Source organism: Anomaloglossus baeobatrachus, chromosome 8 (assembly GCF_048569485.1).
Source record: "Anomaloglossus baeobatrachus isolate aAnoBae1 chromosome 8, aAnoBae1.hap1, whole genome shotgun sequence".
Classification (NCBI taxonomy): domain Eukaryota; kingdom Metazoa; phylum Chordata; class Amphibia; order Anura; family Aromobatidae; genus Anomaloglossus; species Anomaloglossus baeobatrachus.
In genome coordinates this window covers 119718607-119739951 of record NC_134360.1, presented here as the reverse complement: position 1 = coordinate 119739951, position 21345 = coordinate 119718607, and the positions used below count along the sequence as shown (strand labels likewise).

Genomic DNA, 21345 nt, shown 5'->3' with positions numbered 1-21345 from the left:
TACCCCCTTCACGACCGCGGGCAGTAAAATTACGTCCTATTTTAACGTGACTTAACGACCAGGGACGTAATTTTACGGCCTAAAGTTCATTTGATTGCCGTGGCCATAGCAACGGCTTTCAAATGATGTCCCCTGCTGTTTCTTACAGCAGGGGACCTTTGCTTCACCCCAGGGGGGGTGGCATCGCCACCTCCCATCGACGATCGATGTGATTGGCTGTTCAAATCTGAACTGTCAACCACATCTTTCGCACTGATTTCGGTAAAAATAATGCCGGAATTAGTGCGATACTATGAGATCCGGCCATGATGTGCTGTAGCAGGTACAGCAGATCATAGGTGGATCTCAAACATGCCGCCCCCAGCCCCTGCAGCACTGATTGGAGCGATCGTGCTATGACGCGCAATCGCTCCAATCAGTGTGCAGTGGGGCGGTCTGATCTGCCGGTGGCCGCCCTCCACAGGCTTGTGCTGGTCTGAGGACCCTCCCCCAACATGTCTGCAGCGTGCAGCACTGGCTGGTACTAGTGGTACCACGCCACCGCTACTGCTGCCGCTGCTGTCACGTCACGGAGCATGAGCGGTGAGTATTGTGCTCACCTTGCAGCCCCTGCACACTCTTGTGATTGCTCCTGCGCGCTTCCGTAATGGCCCCTGCTCGTGCCCACCTGCGATCTGCCCCCCCGACATCCCGATCTGCCCCCCGCCATCTCTATTCTGCAGCTCTTCCGGTATCTCCCTCCTCCTCTGCTCTCTTTGCAGCCCCTGCGCGCTCTTGTGATTGCTCCTGCGCGCTTCCGTAATGGCCCCTGCTCGTGCCCACCTGCGATCTGCCCCCCCGACATCCCGATCTGCCCCCCGCCATCTCTATTCTGCAGCTCTTCCGGTATCTCCCTCCTCCTCTGCTCTCTTTGCAGCCCCTGCGCGCTCTTGTGATTGCTCCTGCGCGCTCCCGTAATGGCCCCTGCCCGTGCCCCCCTGCGATCTGCCCCCTCGACATCCCAATCTGCCCCCCCCCCGACATCCCAATCTGCCCCCCCCGACATCCCAATCTGCCCCCCCCGACATCCCAATCTGCCCCCCCCGACATCCCAATCTGCCCCCCCGACATCCCAATCTGCCCCCCCGACATCCCAATCTGCCCCCCCGACATCCCAATCTGCCCCCCCGACATCCCAATCTGCCGGCCTCCCCCGTGATCTCTATTCTGCAGCTCCTCCGGTATCTCCCTCCCCCTCTGCTCTTCCCCTCCCCCTCTGCTGTCCCCCCGACGTCCTCTTACCTGTCTTCACCGGCTGATCACATCTGCCTCCATCGCTGGGCCCTTCTTCCTGGGTCTTCTGCTGAGCTGTCCAACTTCCTGCCTGCTGCTGCTGCTGTAAAGCTGTTCCTCCTGCTAATCCTCTGGGTACTGTGAGTATAACTTTTTTTTTCTTTTTTTTTCCTCTATCCCCTGTCCATTTTTACACCTCATGCGTCCGTGCGTCCCGCCGAGCGCTGATCAGGGATGCACATAACGGATCGGCATCCCTGCTCAATTTTTGGCGTGACAAAAAGCATCGGGGATACGGAAAAAAAAGTCACGCCATAAATTGAGCAGGGATGCCGATCCGTTATGTGCATCCCTGATCAGTGCTCGGCGGGACGCACGGACTGATGCGATACAAAAAGCGTCGGGGATACGGAAAAAAAAAAAGTATCGCATCTGTCCGTGCGTCCCGCTGAGCGCGGATCAGCATCCCTGCTCAATTTTTGGCGTGACTTTTTTTTTTCGTATCCCCAGCGCTTTTTGTATCTCATCCGACCTTGCCTCCTGCAGCGGCCGATCAGTGCACTGCGTCTGTGCGTTTGAAAAGTCAAATGGCGTTCCTTGTCTTCTGAGCCCCGCCATGCGCCCAAACAATTGATTTCCACCACATATGAGGTATCTGCGTACTCGGGAAAAATTGCACAATACGTTTTATGGTGCATTTTTTCCTGATACCGTTGTAAAAAGAAAAAAAAAAAAAAAAAGCTACCTTGTTGCTTGCTGCAAAAATTTAAAAAAAAAAAAATAATTTTCACGGTTCAACGTTATCAACTTTCAGTGGAGCCCCTGGGGGTACAAGGGGCTCACTAAACATCTAGATAAATTCCTTGAGGGGTCTATTTCCAAAATGGGGTAATTTGTGGGGGAGCTCCACTGTTTAGGCACCATAGGGGGGGGGTCTAAAAACGTGACATGGCGTCCGCTAATGATTCCAACCAATTTTGCTGTCAAATGGTGCCCTGCTCTTCTGAGCCACGCCATGCGCCCAACAATTACTTTCCACCACATGTGAGGTATCTGCATACTCAGGAGAAATTGCACAATATGTTTTATGGTGCATTCTTTCCTGATACCCTTGTGAAAAAAAAGCTACCTGGTTCAAGTAACAGTTCTGTGGTAAAACAAAAGAAAATTGTATTCATGGCTCAACATTATCGACTTCTGTGGAGCCCCTTGGGGCTCACCAAACATCTAGATAAACTCCTTGAGGGGTCTAGTTTCCAAAATAGGGTCACTTGTGGGGGAGCTCCACTGTTTAGCCACCTCAGGGGGTCTCCACACGTGACATGGTATCCGCTAATGATTCAAACAAATTTTGCTGTCAAATGGTGCTCCTTCTCTTCTGAGCCCCCCCATGCGCCCAAACAATTACTTTCCACCACATATGAGGTATCGTCGTACTCAGGAAAAAATGCACTATAAATTTCATGGTGTATTTTTTCCTGATACCCTTGTGGAAAAAAAAGCTACTTAGTTGAAGCAACAGTTTTGTGGTAAAAAAAAATAAAATATTTTCACAGCTCAACTTTATAAACTTTTGTGAAGCCCCCAGGTGTTCAAAGTGCTCACCAAACATCTAGAAGAATTATTTAAGGGCTCTAGTTTCCAAAATGGGGTCACTTGTGGGGGAGCTCCATTGTTTAGGCACCTCAGGGGGTCTTCAAACCTGACATGGCGTCCGCTAATGAGTGCAGCTAATTTTGCGTTCAAAAATTCAAATGGCGCTCCTTCCCTTTCGAGCTCTGCCGTGTGCCCAAACATTTGATTTCCACCACATATGAGGTATCTGCGTACTCAGGAGAAAATGGACAATACATATTATATTGCATTTTTTCCCGATACCCTTGTGAAAAAAAAGCTACCTAGTTGAAGCAACAGTTTTGTGGTAAAAATTTTTTTTTTTCTTTTCACGGCTCAACGTTATAAACTTCTGTGAAGCCCCCAGGTGTTCAAAGTGCTCACCAAACATCTACAAAAATTATTTGAGGGCTCTAGTTTCCAAAATGGGGTCACTTGTGGGTGAGCTCCATTGTTTAGGCACCTCAGGGGGTCTTCAAACCTGACATGGCGACCGCTAATGAGTGCAGCTAATTTTGCGTTCAAAAATTCAAATGGCGCTCCTTCCCTTTCGAGATCTGCCGTGTGCCCAAACATTTGATTTCCACCACATATGAGGTATCTGCGTACTCAGGAGAAAATGCACAATAAATTGTAGGGTGCACTTTCTCTTTTCTCCCTTGTAAAAAATGAAAATTTTATGGCTAAAGTAACATTTTTGTGTTAAAAAGTAAAATTTTCATTTTTCCTTCCACATTGCTTTGGTTCCTGTGAAGCACCTAAAGGGTTAATAAACTTCTTGGATATGGTTTTGAGCAGTGTGAGGGGTGCAGTTTTTAGAATGGGGTCACTTTTGGGTGTTTTCTGTCACCTCGGCCTCTCAAAGTCACTTCAAATGTGATGTGTTCCCTAAAAAAATTATTTTGTAAATTTTGTTGGAAAAATTAGAAATTGCTGATGAACTTTGACCCCTTCTAATTTCCTAACGAAAAAAAAATTTCTTTCAAAAATTGCGCTGATGTAAAGTAGACAAGTGGGAAATGTTATTTAGTAACTATTTTGTGTGACATATCTCTCAGATTTATGGGCATAAATTTTTGAAAGTTTGAAAATTGCGAAATTTTCAAAATCTTTGCACAATTTCCTAAATTTTCACAAATAAACGCAAAAAGTATCGGCCTAAATTTACCACTGACATGAAGTACAATATGTCACGAAAAAACAATCTCAGAATCGCCAGGATCCGTTGAAGCGTTCCAGAGTTATAACCTGTCAAAGTGACACTGGTCAGAATTGCAAAAAATGGCCCGGTCATTAGGGTGTTTTAGTGGCCGGGGGTGAAGGGGATAAACAACACATACACCAATATAAGGTGGAAGAGCCTCTACATAATTATATTACTATCAATAGATATACAAGTAATATACCAAATATCAAAAATTAGAAAACAAAGTGCAAATGCATAATAGCAAGATATTTGGTGAAGGATTAAACAGATCCAATAAAATATATATACATATCATTAGAATCTATCAATAGCCAAAACGACCATTACTAGCATAGATATGTTAATATTTTTGCCTCTAATAAAATACTTTTAATACATGGATCAATTGCTAGTCTTATTAGATGTAATATAACAATGCAACCACTATCGTAAATAATGACTAAAGCGGGCTTTACACGCTACGACATCGCTAATGTGGAGTCGTTGGGGTCACGGAATTCGTGACGCACATCCGGCCGCATTAGCGATGCCGTTGCGTGTGACATCGATAAGCGATTTTGCATCGTTGCAAAAACGTGCAAAATCGCTAATCGGCGACACGGGGGTCCATTCTCAAATCTCGTTACATCAGCAGTAACGAGGTTGTTCCTCGTTCCTGCGGCAGCACACATCGCTGCGTGTGACACCGCAGGAACGAGGAAGCTCCCCTTACCTGCCTCCCGGCCGCTATGCGGAAGGAAGGAGGTGGGCGGGATGTTACGTCCCGCTCATCTCCGCCCCTCCGCTGCTATTGGGCGGCGGTTCAGTGACGTCGCTGTGACGCCGCACGGACCGCCCCCTTAGAAAGGAGGCGGTTCGCCGGTCACAGCGACGTCGCCGGACAGGTAAGTATGTGTGACGGCTGTGGGTGATGTTGTGCAGCACGGGCAGCGATATGCCCGTGTCGCGCAACAGATGGGGGCGGGTACCCACACTAGCGATATCGGGACCGATATCGCAGTGTGTAAAGTAGCCTTTATCCTCACTGAGGGATATAGTTCAAACATAGTCAGCATCATAAGTACTCCACTTTGCTCCAAATCTGTCCATAGCCATAGAATGAATGGTTCAGAATCCTATAAAGGCAATAAGGTAATCAAGCAGTACAGTCCCTGACAAAAGTTCTGTTGCTTATCCATGTTATGCAAATAAAAGCTTATAACCTAAGTTTATATTTAACCATTGGTTTCATAAATTACTCTTTTGAAAGCTGAAACCCTCCAAAATTTGGTTTAGGTTATGAAAATAAAGTTGCTACAAAGCTGAAATATGGATCATTTAATGAACGCAGAAAGGTCAGATTTTGGCAAGACAAAAGTTTTGTCGCCCACAGAAAGTAATGTGCAATTCAAACAAATAATTAACTTCTAATACAAAGATATGTTGCATTACATAGGTGAATGAAGTTGTGGTGCTATTAGAGCCATATTTAATATTTTGTGTGACTTGCATGAGCTTGTAGGACTGCATCCATGCGGTTCAACAATGATTCATACAATGTATTGATGAAGTCATCAGGAATAGCAAAAAATGCAGTCTCATGGTGCCTTGCGAAAGTATTCAGCCCCCTTGAATTTTTCAACCTTTTCCCACATTTCAGGCTTCAAACAAACAAAAGATTAAAAAAATAAATAACTTTATGGTGAAGAATCAACAACAAGTGGGACACAATTGTGAAGTTTAACTAAATGTATTGCTTATTTTAAACTTTTATAAAAAAATAAACTGAAAAGTGAGGCGTGCAATATTATTCGGCCCCTTTAAGTTAATACTTTGTAACACCACCTTTTGCTGAAATTACAGCTGCAAGTCGCTTGGGTTATGTCTCTATCCGTTTTGCACATCGAGAGACTGAAATTCTTGCCCATTCTTCCTTTGCAAATAGCTTGAGCTGAGTGGGGTTGGATGGAGAGCGTTTGTGAACTGCAGTTTTCAGCTCTTTCCACAGATTTTCGATTGGATTCAGGTCTGGACTTTGACTTGGCCATTCCAACACCTGGATACGTTTATTTGTGAACCATTCATTGTAGATTTTGCTTTAGGTTTTGGATTATTGTCTTGTTGGAAGACAAATCTCCGTCCCAGTCTCAGGTCTTTTGCAGACTCCAACAGGTTTTCTTCAAGAATGGTCCTGTAATTGGCTCCATCCATCTTTCCATCAATTTTAACTATCTTCCCTGTTCCTGCTGAAGAAAAGTTGGCCCAAACCATGATGCTGCCACCACCATGTTTGACAGTGGGAATGGTGTTTTCAGGGTGATAAGCGGTGTTGCTTTTACACCAAACATATCGTTTGGCATTGTACCCAAAAAGTTCGATTTTGGTTTCATCTGACCAGAGCACCTTCTTCCACATATTTAGTGTGTCTCCCAGGTGGCTTTTGGCAAACTTTAAACAACACTTTATGGATATCTTTGAGAAATGGTTTTCTTCTTGCCACTTTTCTATAAAGGCCAGATTTGTGTAGTGTACGACTGATTGTTGTCCTATGGACAGACTCTCCCACCTCAGCTGTAGAGCTCTGCAGTTCATCCAGAGTGATCATGGGCCTCTTGGCTGCATCTCTGATCAGTCTCCTTGTTTGAGATAACATTTTTTTCAGGGACAGCTGGGTCTTGGTAGATTTGCAGTGGTATGATACTCCTTCCATTTAAATATAATCGCTTTCACAGTGCTTCTTGGTATGTTTAAAGTTGTGGAAATCTTTTTGTAACCAAATCTGGCTTCAAACCTCTCCACAACAGTATCACGGACCTGCCTGTTGTGTTCCTTGGTCTTCATGATGCTATCTGCGCTTTAAACAGAACACTGAGACGATCACAGAGCAAGTGCATTTATACGAAGACTTTGATTACACACAGGTGGATTATATTTATCATCATCAGTCATTTAGGACAATATTGGATCATTCAGAGATCCTCCATGAACTTCTGGAGTGAGTTTGCTGCACTGAAAGTAAAGGGGCCGAATAATATTGAACGCCGCAATTTTCAGTTTATTCTTTTTTACAAAAGTTTAAAATAAGCAATAAATTTCGTTCAACTTCACAATTGTGTCCCACTTGTTGTTGATTCTTCACCATAACATTAGAATTTTTATCTTTATGTTTGAAGCCTGAAATGTGGGAAAAGGTTGAAAAATTCAAGGGGCCAAATACTTTTGCAAGGCACTGTACTTGCCTCCCAGAGTTCATCTAGATTCTTTGGTGGTGTCTTCCAAGCATCCTCTTTCATCCTACCCCAAACATGCTCAATGATGTTCATGTCTGGTGACTGGGCTGGCCAGTCCTTGAACACCTTGATCTTCTTTGCCAGGAGGAACATTGTTGTAGAGATGGATGTATGAGATGGAGCACTATCCTGCTGCAGAATTTGACCCCTTTTATGATTGGGAATGTAAGAGGTAGCTAATACTTCTTGATATTTTAGGCTATTGATATTGCCTTCCACCTTGCAAATGTTTTGCACACCCCCATACTGAATCTAACCCCAGACCATGATCTTTCCACCACCAAACTTAACTGTTTTCTGGATCCATACAGGCTCAAGTAGGTCTCATGCAGTATCTGGGGCGGCTGTGGTGTAATTCAACTGAAGATTCATCAGCGAAATCCACCTTCTGCCACTTTTCCAGCGTCCATCTGTTTAGCAGGCTGTAGGACTTGGCAAATGCCATACGGTTTTTAATTGCCTTTTGTTTAGTGCTGGATCTGCTCACTGATTTGACCATGGAGGCAATTTCGAGACAGAATCCTACAAACTGTTCTAGTTGACACAGGAACTTGAGGTAACCAGGCCTTTTGGAACTCTGCTGCAGTGAAAGAGGGGCTGGCTTTGGATTTTCCAACCAACAAACGTTCCTCCTGAGCAGTTGTCTTGCAGGGTCTGCCGAACCTGGGCTTGTCAAAAACATCTCCAGTCTCTTCAAATCTTTTTTTAATTTGTTGTACTTTATGCTGAGACACATTAAAGGTGCCAGCCACCTCTGCAGTGGATCTTGAGCTGAAGAGCCTCTTGATAATCAAGGCTTTGGTCGCAGGGTGGATTTTTGCCATGTTCTCAGAGGTCAAGATGCAGTTCAACTGAAGGTCTGGGATGTGGTGTTTCTTTTTATATGAACCCACTAATTAACCAATCATTTAGTGAGCACAGGTGAGGCTGTAAACTAGGATTGGGTGCATTATATGACAAGACGACAAAACCTTTGACTTGCCAAAATCTGACCTGTGTTCATTAAATGATCAATATTTCAGCAACATTATTTTCATAACCTAAACCAAGTTTGGGAGGGTTTCAGCTTTCAAAAGAGTAATTTATGAAACCAATGGATGAATTTAAAGTCAGGTTATAAGCTTTTATTTACATAACATGGATAAGCGTCATAACTTTTGTCAGGGACTGTATATTATACTTACCAAAGTATTGCAACCCCTGTAGCCCTTTAATGCACGTTTCGTGTAAAACGTCTTCAGAAGTGGTAACCCATTCTGAGAGATCGCATGTAAAGAATGAATGTCCAATCACATACTCAGGATTACAGCGGCTGTGTGCAGCGCTTTCCGTGGGTGCTGACGAAACCGGAAAGCATGGACTCTGCATCATGCATTCCTCTGGCACGCCCCCCAGTGATGCATCAACAGGGAAGGGTGCGTCAGAGTGCCGTGTATGAACACGTCACTTAACAACCAACTTAACGTCAGCCACTGGAAGAAGTGCATACGCCTGCTTTACCGTGATGAATACTGACCCATAGTGAGGATTTAAGCACATTCAATCAGATAACAAATGTGCTGGCTTATTACTTCTCCCTTTTCAACTTAATGATGTCAGTATACAGATCTAAAGGCCCAGTCACACACAACGACTTACCAGTGATCCCGAAAACGATGCGACCTGATGGGGATCGCAGATAAGTCGCTGGGAGGTCGCAGGTGAGATGTCACACAGTCAGATCTTACCAGCGATGCAGGAACAATACAGGTTGCAGTAGCGACCTGTATAACGATCTCAGCAGTCACTGGGACTCTGTCACACAGTGTCAAACACAGCGATGGGTCCTTTCCAGCAGGACATCGCCTTTGAAGAAAATGGCCTGGACCATTCTGCAACGACCGGCGACCTCACAGCAGCGGCCTGATCGCTGGTAGGTGTCACACATAACAAGATCGCTAACGGGATCGCTACTGCGTCACAGAAACCGTGACTCAGCTGCGATCTCGCTAGCGATCTTGTTATGTGTGACGGGACCTTAAAGTATAAGGGCTCTAAATGGACCCAGAATTGTTCTAGATCTATAAATCTTAAACTTTCTCTTTTCCACATCCTATATTATTCCTCTTATATGCTCTCACCTTAATCAAACAAAGAGGGTTAGTGAGCATTATGTGCCAATGAAAAATTCATTATTTACATAGTTAAAAAATGATAAAAGGAGATTGACACTTATGTGAATAGTGACATAAAAAAAATATAAAAATCATATAAATAACTCAGGTTAATAATTAATGTAATAATAAAAAAAGTTATAAAAAAAAATATAAAAACTAAGAGTCAATAAAATCTGTGATATTAATATTAAATAGAAAAAAATGGAAAAAGTGAACACTGCTCATAATACAACAGTGGAATTCATAAATATGTTAGTGTAAATTTGTGAATATTATAAATACTTTTAAAATTCACACACTTTGATTAATCTCGTGCAAATTAATTTTTACAAAAACATGTGATTATAATTACTATAGTGTGTACCTAATACCATGTGAAATTATAAATATAATTGTTTAAATATTTTAGATATATTCACAAACAATGAAATCTCCCCATTTAATCTTCACAACCTCAATCGTGATATAAGGACAATAGAACAACGTTTTTATATTGTAATATGAATAATAAAAGATTTTTTAAATCTTATTTATAGTGTTTTGTGGTCACATTCTTTTGAAACTGGTGTATATAGTGACACAATTAACGTATAGGTGGTATTTGGATTAACACTTCCGATTTGTCTGGATTTTAAGTAGAGGATACGAAAAGTAAAGTTTTAATGTTTTGCTCTCCATCAGATCTTTATTATGTATGTCCATAGACCATGTTTTTTTTTTTTTTTTGAAGTTACGTTATCTGTTTTATCTACCAGGGTAGTCACCACTTGTTTACCCTACACCATTTTTCCCAGAATGGTAAACTCCGCTTTTGGGGAGACTGTTACCATTATTCTGTCTACTGATTTTATTTGGTCTCTGGCTGTCACACCACACAATATTTGGATTTTTTGGTCACCTTCATTATACTGACCCCATGTTTGATGTACCCTTTGTTTTAGCGCAGTAGGATTCCCAGACTAATGCTGATTGCGTCTCCTTGCTGTGTGTTGCATGTAGCAATAGGGCTCCCAGACTGGCAGATACCTCCAAAAGGGAACAGGTAAGCGCTCCAGAGGAGCCGAAGATGTACAGTAATTTTACATGAGGGGCTGCGGTGGGGGAGGAGCGGTGTTATTTTACAAGGGGCATTAAGAAGTTGTGGGGAACTTTATGGAGCATATTACAGGGCAGTAGAAGACATTACAAGGCAGTGGAAGACATTACAAGGCAGTGGACGACATTATAAGGCAGTGGAAGACATTATGAAGCAAATTGGGGCATTATAGGTCAGTGGGGGACGTTCTGAAAGAAATTGGGACATTATAGGGAAATGGGGGACATTATGAGGCATCAAGGATTGTGGGAGGCAGCATAGTATAATGAGGAGTGGGTGGGGGAATTTATACAGGGATTTAGTATGGGGGAGATATTATAGAAAGGGCAAATTTTTGGGGGACATTATGGATAGGGGCACTTTGTGGGGCTATTTTGGAGAGGAGCAGCGTGTGGGGTGATATTTTGTGCAGGAAGCAATTAAGAACTCCTGATTCCACTTGTTTCCCCAGACATTATTAAATAAAAGGGGCCAGGATGAGTGACATACAGTCATATGAAAACGTTTGGGCACCCCTATTAATGTTAACCTTTTTTCTTTATAACAAATTGGGTTTTTGCAACAGCTATTTCAGTTTCATATATCTAATAACTGATGGACTGAGTAATATTTCTGGATTGAAATGAGGTTTATTGTACTAACAGAAAATGTGCAATCCGCATGTAAACAAAATTTGACCGATGCAAAAGTATGGCCACCCTTATCAATTTCTTGATTTGAACACTCCTAACTACTTTTTACTGACTTACTAAAGCACTAAATTGGTTTTGTAACCTCATTGAGCTTTGAACTTCATAGGCAGGTGTATCTAATCATTAGAAAAGGTATTTAAGCTGGCTACTTGCAAGTTGTTCTCCTATTTGAATCTCCTATGAATAGTGGCATCATGGGATCCTCAAGACAACTCTCAAATGATCTGAAAACAAAGATTAGTCAACATAGTTGTTCAGGGGAAGGATACAAAAAGTTGTCTCAGAGTTTTAAACTGTCAGTTTCCACTGTGAAGAACATAGTAAGGAAATGGAAGAACACAGGTACAGTTCTTGTTAAGCCCAGAAGTGGCAGGCCAAGAAAAATATCAGAAAGGTAGAGAAGAAGAATGGTGAGAACAGTCAAGGACAATCCACAGACCACCTCCAAAGACCTGCAGCATGATCTTGCTGCAGATGGTGTCACTGTGCATCAGTCAACAATACAGCGCACTTTGCACAAGGAGAAGCTGTATGGGAGAGTGATGCGAAAGAAGCCGTTTCTGCAAGCACACCACAGACAGAGTCACCTGAGGTATCCAAAAGCACATTTGGACAAGCCAGTTACATTTTGGAAGAAGGTCCTGTCGACTGATGAAACAAAGATTGAGTTGTTTGGTCATACAAAAAGGCGTTATGCATGGAGGCAAAAAGAAACCACAGCATTCCAAGAAAAGCACTTGCCACCCACAGTAAAATTTGGTGGAGGTTCCATCATGCTTTGGGGCTGTGTGGCCAATGTCGGTATCGGGAATCTTGTTAATGTTGAGGGTCGCATGGATTCAACTCAGTATCAGCAGATTCTTGACAATAATGTGCAAGAATCAGTGACGAAGTTGAAGTTACGCAGGGGATGGATATTTTAGCAAGACAATGATCCAAAACACCGCTCCAAATCTACTCAGGCATTCATGCAGAGGAACAATTACAATGTTCTGGAATGGCCATCCCAGTCCCCAGACCTGAATATCATTGAAAATCTGTTCGATGATTTGAAGCGTGCTGTCCATGCTCGGCGACCATCAAACTTAACTGAACTGGAATTGTTTTGTAAACAGAAATGGTCAAATATACCTTCATCCAGGATCCAGGAACTCATTAAAAGCTACAGGAAGCGACTAGAGGCTGTTATTTTTGCAAAAGGAGGATCTACAAAATATTAATGTCACTTTTATGTTGAGGTGCCCATACTTTTGCACCGGTCAAATTTTGTTTAAATAGCTGCTGCAAAAACCCAATTTGTTTTAAAGAAAAAAGGTTAACATTAATAGGGGTGCCCAAATTTTTTCATACGACTGTACATTATTAGTTTATGGTGGCTCGTGGGGCATAATTACTGTATTGGCAAATTAGGGGACATTATTACTGATGAAATATAAGTTAATTTTGAGAATACTGTCTCCAGTGGGAAAACAAGAATCTGACAGTGTAGAAATTGGGGAAATAGTGAGGAATGTGATCTGGGAGTGATCAGCTATAGGTGACTTATTTTCTGCAGAGTCGCGTCATGGCAGGAAGAAGTGACGGCGGTCAGTGCTGGATGAAGAACAAATGTGGAGCTGAATAAAGTCAGCTAGAGACGACACTGGTAAGTCAGTGTATTACATGAACACACACACACACACACACACACACACACACACACACACACACACTATACTGTACACTATATACAGAGCTCCTGTATATAATGTCACTGGCGATCACTGTATTACCTATACATTATATACAGCGCTCCTGTGCATTATGGCACTGATGATAATATTAGTGTTATTAGCATTGTAGTTATTGTATTATTCATGATCATTATTGTAGTATTATATGTCCTTGTGTAGTAGTAATATGTTCTCTAGTTATGTTGTACTGATATTTGTTTCGTGTGTGGTATTATTTGGTCATTAAGTGGTGTGATTATAGTGTCACGGTATTTCTCCCTTGTATGTGGTTGTATTCGGTCACTGTGGTCTGATTATTGTGTGGCGGTATTACTTTCTTGTATGTAGTTATATTCGGTCATTATGTGGTCTGGTCATAGTGTTGTGGTATTTCTCCCTTGTATGTGGTAATATTCGGTTACTATGTGGTCTAATTATAATGTGGTGGTATTACTCTCTGGTATGTGGTTACTTTTGATCACTATGTGTTGGTAGTAGGTTTATCTGGTCATAGTGTCGTAGTATTTCTCCCTTGTGTATGTGGGTGTATTTGGTCACTGTTATGTGATAATGTGTGGTCTGGTCACGGTGTGGCGGTATTTCTCCCTTTTATGTGGTATTACTGGGTTTTGGTATAGTGGATTGTGTTGTGTATGGAGGTCACTTTTTCTCTCTATAAGGCTGGTTTCAGACGTCCATGTTTTAGGTGCGTGTGACATCCGTTTTTAACACGGATGTCACACGTACCCATGTTATTCTCTGATGTGCCTCACACGTCCGTGTTTCCACACGGACAGTGTGATCTTTCATGACCCCGCACGCACACACGCAGGCATCTCCGGCAACACGGATGTCACACGGATAGCACACTGATGTGATCCTTGTGACATCAGTGTAAAACATACCGGAGAAAATATGGGTCCTTTTAATAAAAAGATTTTCTATATTTACTTTTCTCCAGCGATGCTGTCTCTGGCTCTGCTGCCTCCCCCTCCTTATCACCGCTCATTTTACTCATTGAATATTCAGTGCCCTGTGGAGCAGAGCTGGGGACTTCAGTGCCGGGGACCGCATCCCTGGGTGAGTATACAGCAGTGTGTATACGCGTCTGCTATGTGTGTATGCGCGCGCGTCTAGGCACCTGTGTGCGTGCGTGTCTCTGTGCGTGCGTCTGTCTGTGTGTCTCTGTGCCTGTGCGTGCCTGTGTGTGTGTCTCTGTGCGTGCCTGTGCTTGTGCATGCGTGTGTCTGTGCCTGTGTGTGCGTGCCTTTGCCTGTGTGCGCGTGTCTGTGCATGCCTTTGCCTGTGTGTGCGTGTGTCTGTGCCTGTGCGTGCCTTTGCCTGTGTGTGTGTGTGCGTATGTGTGCCTGTGCGTGCCTGTGTCTGTGCGTGCCTTTGCGTGTGTCTGTGCATGTGCGTGTGTGTGTGTGTGTGTCTCTGTGCCTGTGCGTGCCTTTGCCTGTGTGCGTGTGTCTCTGTGCCTGTGCGTGCCTTTGCCTGTGTGCGTGCGCCTGTCTGTCTGGTGAGAAGCTAGAAGCCAGAACATTGCGGGGACTCATCACAGTTCCCAGTGAACTCTGATGAACCCATGAAGCTGTAGCGCGGGGGTCATCAGGATGTCATCAGAGTTCATTGGGAACTCCGATGACCTCCTGGATGTCACTGTGCTGAAGAATACTTGCCTGTCCTTGGCGGTGCTGTATTCCTCGCTGTCCCCGCGATGCTCCGGCTTCCAGGTCTTGAGTGCGGTGAATAATCGATGAATATAATGAGCGGCAGTCAAGAGCGAGAGGCAGCAGAGCCGGAGAAAGCAGGTAAATATGAAAAATCTTTTTATTTCACAGACCCGTGCTTTCTCCGGTACCTGTCACACGCATGCAAACACGGATGTCCCACGTGAGACACACGCATGACACATGCATGACACACACATGACCATAACCATGCGTGTGACTGGTACCTGATTAAACACGGACGCCTAAAACCAGCCTAAGGGGGAGATTATTTCCAATAGAAATTAAATACTTAAACATTGAACCCCTCCCTGTCCTGTGATTATTACACTACAGTAAATATGCACTTACAGAGGTTCTCCAGTGAAAACAGGTAATCACCTTTACTAAGGCCAAGTGCACACACTGAGTATTCAGTGAGTTTTTTACCTCAGTATTTGAAGCCAAAACCAGGAGTGGTAAAATTAGAGAAAAAGAGTAATAGAAACTCGAGCACCACTTCTGTATTTTTCACCCATTGCTGGTTTTGGCTACAAATACGGATGTAACATACTGACCAAATACTGAACGTGTGAACGTGGCCTAAGGATAAGTGATAACTTATTCATCAGTGGGATCTGATTGCTGGGACCTGCACCGATCGTGCAACTTTCATCCCCCATTACACTGGAACTCGTGTCCGATTCGACCCCTGATTAATTCATTCCCTCAGTAGCTGCGAGCGCAGCGCTTGTTTTTATCTGGCTGCTCCACAGAGGTTTTAATGGAGCTGCAGTCACACACCCCACCTGTCGCTGCATAAAGTTCCCCAATCTTCCTATCTGTGCGGTTTCCATTGCTCTGGTTCCACCGATCAATAAGTTATCACCAACCTAACCTGTGGAGTCAATTCCCCTGGTGGGCCCCAGACAGCCAGTCCAACCCTGGGGGAGGTATTTATTCACACAGAATGAAGGGGACAGAGGAAGGAGAGGGAACTATCAGTATACACAGTATGGGGAGAGAGAGGGTGAGGGGTGATGTATACAGACATAGTATAGGAAGTGAGGGGTGCTGTATACAGACATGGTATATGGAGCGAGGGTGCATGTATACAGACATGGTATGAGGAGCAAACAGGAAGAAATTTTGAGAACACAGAATAAAGAGTGAAATGGTCTGAGGAGCAAGTGGGCAAGATGGGGGAGTGAGGTGGAAAAGTATATGGACACACAGAAGGTAGTGAAACAGTAAGGCTACTTTCACACATCAGTTTTTTTCCATCAGGTACAATCCGGAAAAAAACGGGTAAAACGGATCCGGTACCGCATCTGTTTTATCCCCATAGATTTGCATTGTTACCGGATTGTACCTGATGGCTTTGCGTTGCATCCGTTTTTTTCCGGATGCGGCAAAATTTATCAAAGCGGCGGCCAGAGGCAACGTGTCTTGCAACGTTTTTTTGTCCGGCAAAAAAACCGCATCGCGCCGGATCCGGCGTGTTTTACAATGACAGCCTATGGACGCCGGATCCGGCGCAATGCGGTAAAAAATGGATGCGGCTACCGGATCCGTTTTTGTAAACTGCGCATGCACCAAATTAATTAAAAAAGCTGATCCTTCAAAAAAAAAAAAGGACAAACCGGATGCAAAAACGGATGCAAACCGTATCCACCGGATCCGGTTTTGTACGCATCCGGCATAACGGATCCGTTAAAAACCGTGGTGGATACGGTTTCACATTTTTTTGCCGGATCCTTTGGATCAGGAGAAAAAAGGATTGTGCCTGAATGCAGAAAACTGATGTGTGAAAGTAGCCTAAGGGATGAGAAAAATGTGAGGGGGCACAGAATAGAGACTGGGTAGTGGAGGGGGGCGGTATGGAGAGGGGGCAGAATGGGAGGACAGTGTGAGGCCATAGCGAGGGGTGAGATGAGAGGGCACAGTATAAAGACTGGGCAGTATAGGGTGTGTGAGAGGACAGTGTGAAGAGTATTCTCAGTATGGAAAGGAGATGGCAGTGTGGAGGGCATGTACCATAAGAGGGACAGTGTGAGGGTCATATTTTGTGCAGAACACAGTGAGGGGCCATTATTTATTCTGAGGCCCAGTGTAGGGCAGATATTTTTAAATAGGAGTATTCTAATCATTCTGCTATTTTTAGGGGCATCGTGTTGGGATGTGCTGCAGAAGAACGGAGAGGATGGAAATCTGCAGAGGTGAGATGTGACTGTGAAAAGTCATCATGGCATCAGGACAAGATGAAGAATAGAAAGAAACAACTCAGAGACAAAATCAGCTATAAGGTACCTGAATGTAAATGTTTATTTGTGATACTGACTATGTCCCATCATTAGGCCTTGGTTCCACTTGCGCATTGCTTCTGATGTGAGTGCAATGGGACCCCCACTGATCAGCTCTTGGTGCAGGTGGCTGGAAATGCTTATTTCTGGATCTGCTCCGTTCTATGATAGTGTCCGCGGCCGGGTACTGCACATCCGCCTCATTGATTTTAATAGGATGCTCCTGCCACTATCAGAAGACGGAGTAGATCCAGAACTGAGCACTTCCGGCCACCTGCCACCACCAGCACGGCATCTAGAACAGTCGATAGGTCGGGTACCTGGCACCCCCACCAATCAGACATTGGTGACCTATCCTAAAGAAAGGCCTTCAATGTTAAAGTAGTGGACAATCTCTTTAATAAAGTCTTGTGCCATCTGACGTTAAGGGTTACTATAATTTTATTTATATTAGGAGCATTAAAGGGGTTGTCCAAGTTTGTGTTTAACCTGCAGTCACTCTCTGTGTCACTTTATGTGACTGCAGACTTCTGAATTTTCACAGTGTGCACACTACACGCTGTCAAGATTCTCCGATGCTGGCGGTGACAGTGGAAGGTTATGAAGCTGCAAGTATGTGATTTACATAGATGTGGTCACGTGCTGACATGCTCAATGAAAATGAATTGACTGAAGCTGGCACATCAAATCATAATGTGGCCAGACATATACAAATCTCATACTTGTGCTCCCATGATCGTCCACTCTCGTCACTGTCACCGGAGAATCCTAAAGGTGTGCAGAGCATGCGTTGTAATAAGAATTCAGAAGCCTGAAGTCACGAATAGATTCACTACAGATTTTCATCTCAAATCTGGACAACCCCTTTAATTACAAAATTAAGCAGTGTAGTATCCTCAGTTCTAACAGTGTGTTACCCACTGTCACAATTCAGCTCTGCTTGCTGGTTCTAGTAGTCACCACATGGACACTCCACTCATATGGGATTTTCACTTGCATCTGACAATTAGCTTTTCTTCATGCGTTTCTCATTGAACATTGAGAGAATTATGAAGAGAAGCTCGTCATCTCGTGACTAAGTGTGAAAATCACATGAGTAATTGGTCACATGACGACCACCAAAACTGCTCGGTGGGCGCCAAACTGAATTCTTACCTCGGGTGCTGGAAATCCTAGATACACCTCTGCACACAACACCCATATAGGTGAGCACATTCCCTTATTACACTTATATGTCCATTGGGTAAGACCCTATTGCACCTTTTTCCTTCAGCTTTTAAACCTGGTACTAAGGCACCAAGCTGGCGGAGAGCAGATAACAATAGATCATGAGCCACATGAGCTGTAGGTAATTTTCCACTGGGATATGAAGGGTCTGTCCTGCCATTCATGAGCAATTTATTTGACACATATCTTATGTACATAAATACATTGTTGCAGACAAAATACATATATTTGACAACAGTATTATGTAATGGCGATGGTTTTTTTCAGCAGGGTAGTGAAGATACATTATCCTGCTGAAAAACAAGCACACTGGAAGAATTATTCAGAATCAAGGTCATAGCCGTTCTGTGGACAATCAATGTCAGTCAGGTAGGTTTAATATCTGTTTATAATATGTATTCAGAATGATTGCTGTTATTTACACTTCAATTATGCCAAAGAAAGTAAGAACTGAAGTTTAGGGCCAAAGGTCCTTTACGTGTTCTTCCTTATGAATAGAGGACAACAGTTTTCAAGGGCAATCTGCTTAAAACATAGTTTTACAGCGGTGTATCCAATTCCCTAGGACATGCTGTGGGGTTGAGTTACCATTCCATCTGTTACAGACAGGTCACTGTCACCCATCACACACAAGGGAAAATCAATCAGTACTCATTCTATTAATGTAGAACACACATCATTTTAGCATCTACATTTTACAAACATCCACTGGACATAGGACCGCCATAGGCTAGGTTCACACTTCTGTTGTTTTAAACCCGTCAGGTCCGTCAGCAACGGATCAGGCTAGTTTCACATTTGCGTTGAACGGTATCCGTTGCATTGCGTTATGTGATGGATGCAACGGATGTGTTGCATATAGTGGCACAACGGATGCTGCAAAACAACGGAATCGCTCCCGGCCGATCAGCTGATCGCTCCCGGCAGATCAGCTGATCGCTCCCGGCAGCCGGCCGATCAGCTGATCGCTCCCTGCAGCCGGCCGATCAGCTGATCGCTCCCTGCAGCCGGCCGCCGGGTGATCAGCTGAGCGCTGTCACTTGCCGGCACCCGGGCATGTCGGCGGGCGGGCGCGCAGCTGAGTGCTGTCACTTGCCGGCGGCCGGGCATGCCGGCGGGCGGGCGCTCAGCTGAACGTTCGGCCACCGCAAGCCAAAATAAAGTTTGTGATTTTAAAAAAATAAAAAAAAAAAAAAAAAAAAAAGAAGAGCATGCGAAGTGAAATACAGAGGATTCCGCTGCTCAAAACAACGTTACATGCTGCGTTCCTCCCGCTGGGCGGAAGCAACGGAGTGTCGCCCAGCGGAAGCAACGCAGGTCCTTTTGGTACAATCCGTCATCCATACAAGTCTATGGGAAACAGCGGAATCCGTTAACGGATTCCGCTGGTTTCCAAAAGGGCGGATTGTAACGGAAGGAAAACAACACAAGTGTGAAAGTACCCTCAGTCGTTTTTTAGATGTCAACTGATGCAACGGATGTGTTTTTCACAGGATTCCTTTCACAGGATTCCTGTGAAAAAACTGATCCGTTGCGTCCGTTGCATCCGCTGTGCGTCTGTTTTTTGACGGATCAGTCATGATCCGTTTGTGTTTGGGACAGCCCAGTGGGTGTGCCAAACATGCTGGGCATGCTCAGTAGAGCATGACGGAATCCAGCGCTGGATTCCGTCGTAAGACGGATTATGACGGAATCCAGCACCATAGACATACATTACAAGCGTGACGGACTGCGGCGGATTCCTGCGCGGTGCATCAATTTTGACGGCCAGAAAAACGTTACATTCTGCATTGCACCCACCCGGCGGTCAGTCAAAAAACGACTGACCGCGACGCAGCGGATGCAACGCAAGGTCATCAGTTGCAATCCGCCACTAATACAAGTCTATAGGACACAACGGAATCCGCTAAACGGATAGCGCTGTTTACCAGAGCAGCGGATTGTGACTGATACATTTTAACGGAAGTGTGAACCTAGCCTTACACGTCTATGAGGGGATTCTTGGAAGGACAGCAGCACACTACCTATGCTAAGTAGGCTACAGTATAAATCCGTAAAAACACAGTTACAGTAAGTTGTAAACAAGCATAAATATTTGTAAAGCAATCCATAGAAAACAATTGCATTCTTAAACGTCAAGCATAACATGAGCCATTTAAGCACAAGATGATGAATGGGAGACAAAAATAAGCACTTAATTCACAGAACTCAGCTTGGGAGAGTGAGCATTCATTTATAAAGGTAAATATACATCTGTTTAATAGCAACCATAAGCCTCAACACATAGGTCACAGATTAGGGCTATCCTTTCCACTTTGAGAAGGTAATATGCAGAGACCTACCTGTACAACCGGATAAGGATATTCCATGCAGTATACACCAAACATACTTCTCTCAGAGCGCACTCTGTGAGCAACCACCCTTGGAGTAGAGTCCACTTTTGCAGATAGATAGGATAACCAGCAGAAAGAGATGCTAATAAAGCAGTAGGAAATAGCAAAAAGTCAGGCACATGTGTAATAGAAAGAAAGGACCTGAGATTTCACTAGCAGTGTAAAAAGTCAGCTAGAAAAAAACTCGGAGAGAAAGATGAAGTAGACTGGATATGTACATGCATGGGACAGCTGGGCTGAGAGGAGGGGTACTAAATGGGTGGTGGGGGACTTAAGAGACAGGTGGCTTCATCACACAAGCCCCTTTGGCCATGTATATGGCTGAAAGGGAGGGAGGGGGGGAGCAGGAGGAGCAGGGGTGGAGGAGGACTGAGGCTCAGATATTTTACAGCATAAACTCTTATGAGCCATGTTTCATACTAACTTGAGACACCTGCCCCCACCCATTGACAGCTGCTCTGGCCTTTGGGGCGACAGAAGGGGAGTAAGTGCTGCTCACCCTCCCTTCCTCTGTCAGCTGTTCCACTCAAACTTGCAAGGATTAAGTGTGACCGGACATTATAAGGAAAGGGTAGTGGAAGGAATTTGCCTGACAGACAGCCACAGGTGAGAAACTGGCTGTTAGTAAAGAAAATAATCAAATGTTTGGCCCCTATTCATTCTTCTCTTTGTGCTTTTTTTAAGTAAAATTG

General features: G+C 44.1%; 1 protein-coding gene across 3 annotated transcripts in view; it reads right to left on the bottom strand.

The window, feature by feature from the left end:
- The window catches only part of RBFOX2 (RNA binding fox-1 homolog 2), an 846394-nt gene extending 825506 nt beyond the window's left edge, over nucleotides 1-20888 (bottom strand). The window contains exon 1 of one of the 3 annotated variants that reach the window (XM_075321972.1): nucleotides 20603-20888. In XM_075321972.1, the coding sequence (XP_075178087.1) occupies nucleotides 20603-20647 (45 nt within the window). In that variant the 5' untranslated portion in view covers nucleotides 20648-20888. The remainder of the gene's footprint in view (nucleotides 1-20602) is intronic. The other 2 variants (XM_075321970.1, XM_075321971.1) reach the window with 2 other exon arrangements.
- Nucleotides 20889-21345: the final 457 nt, after the last annotated feature.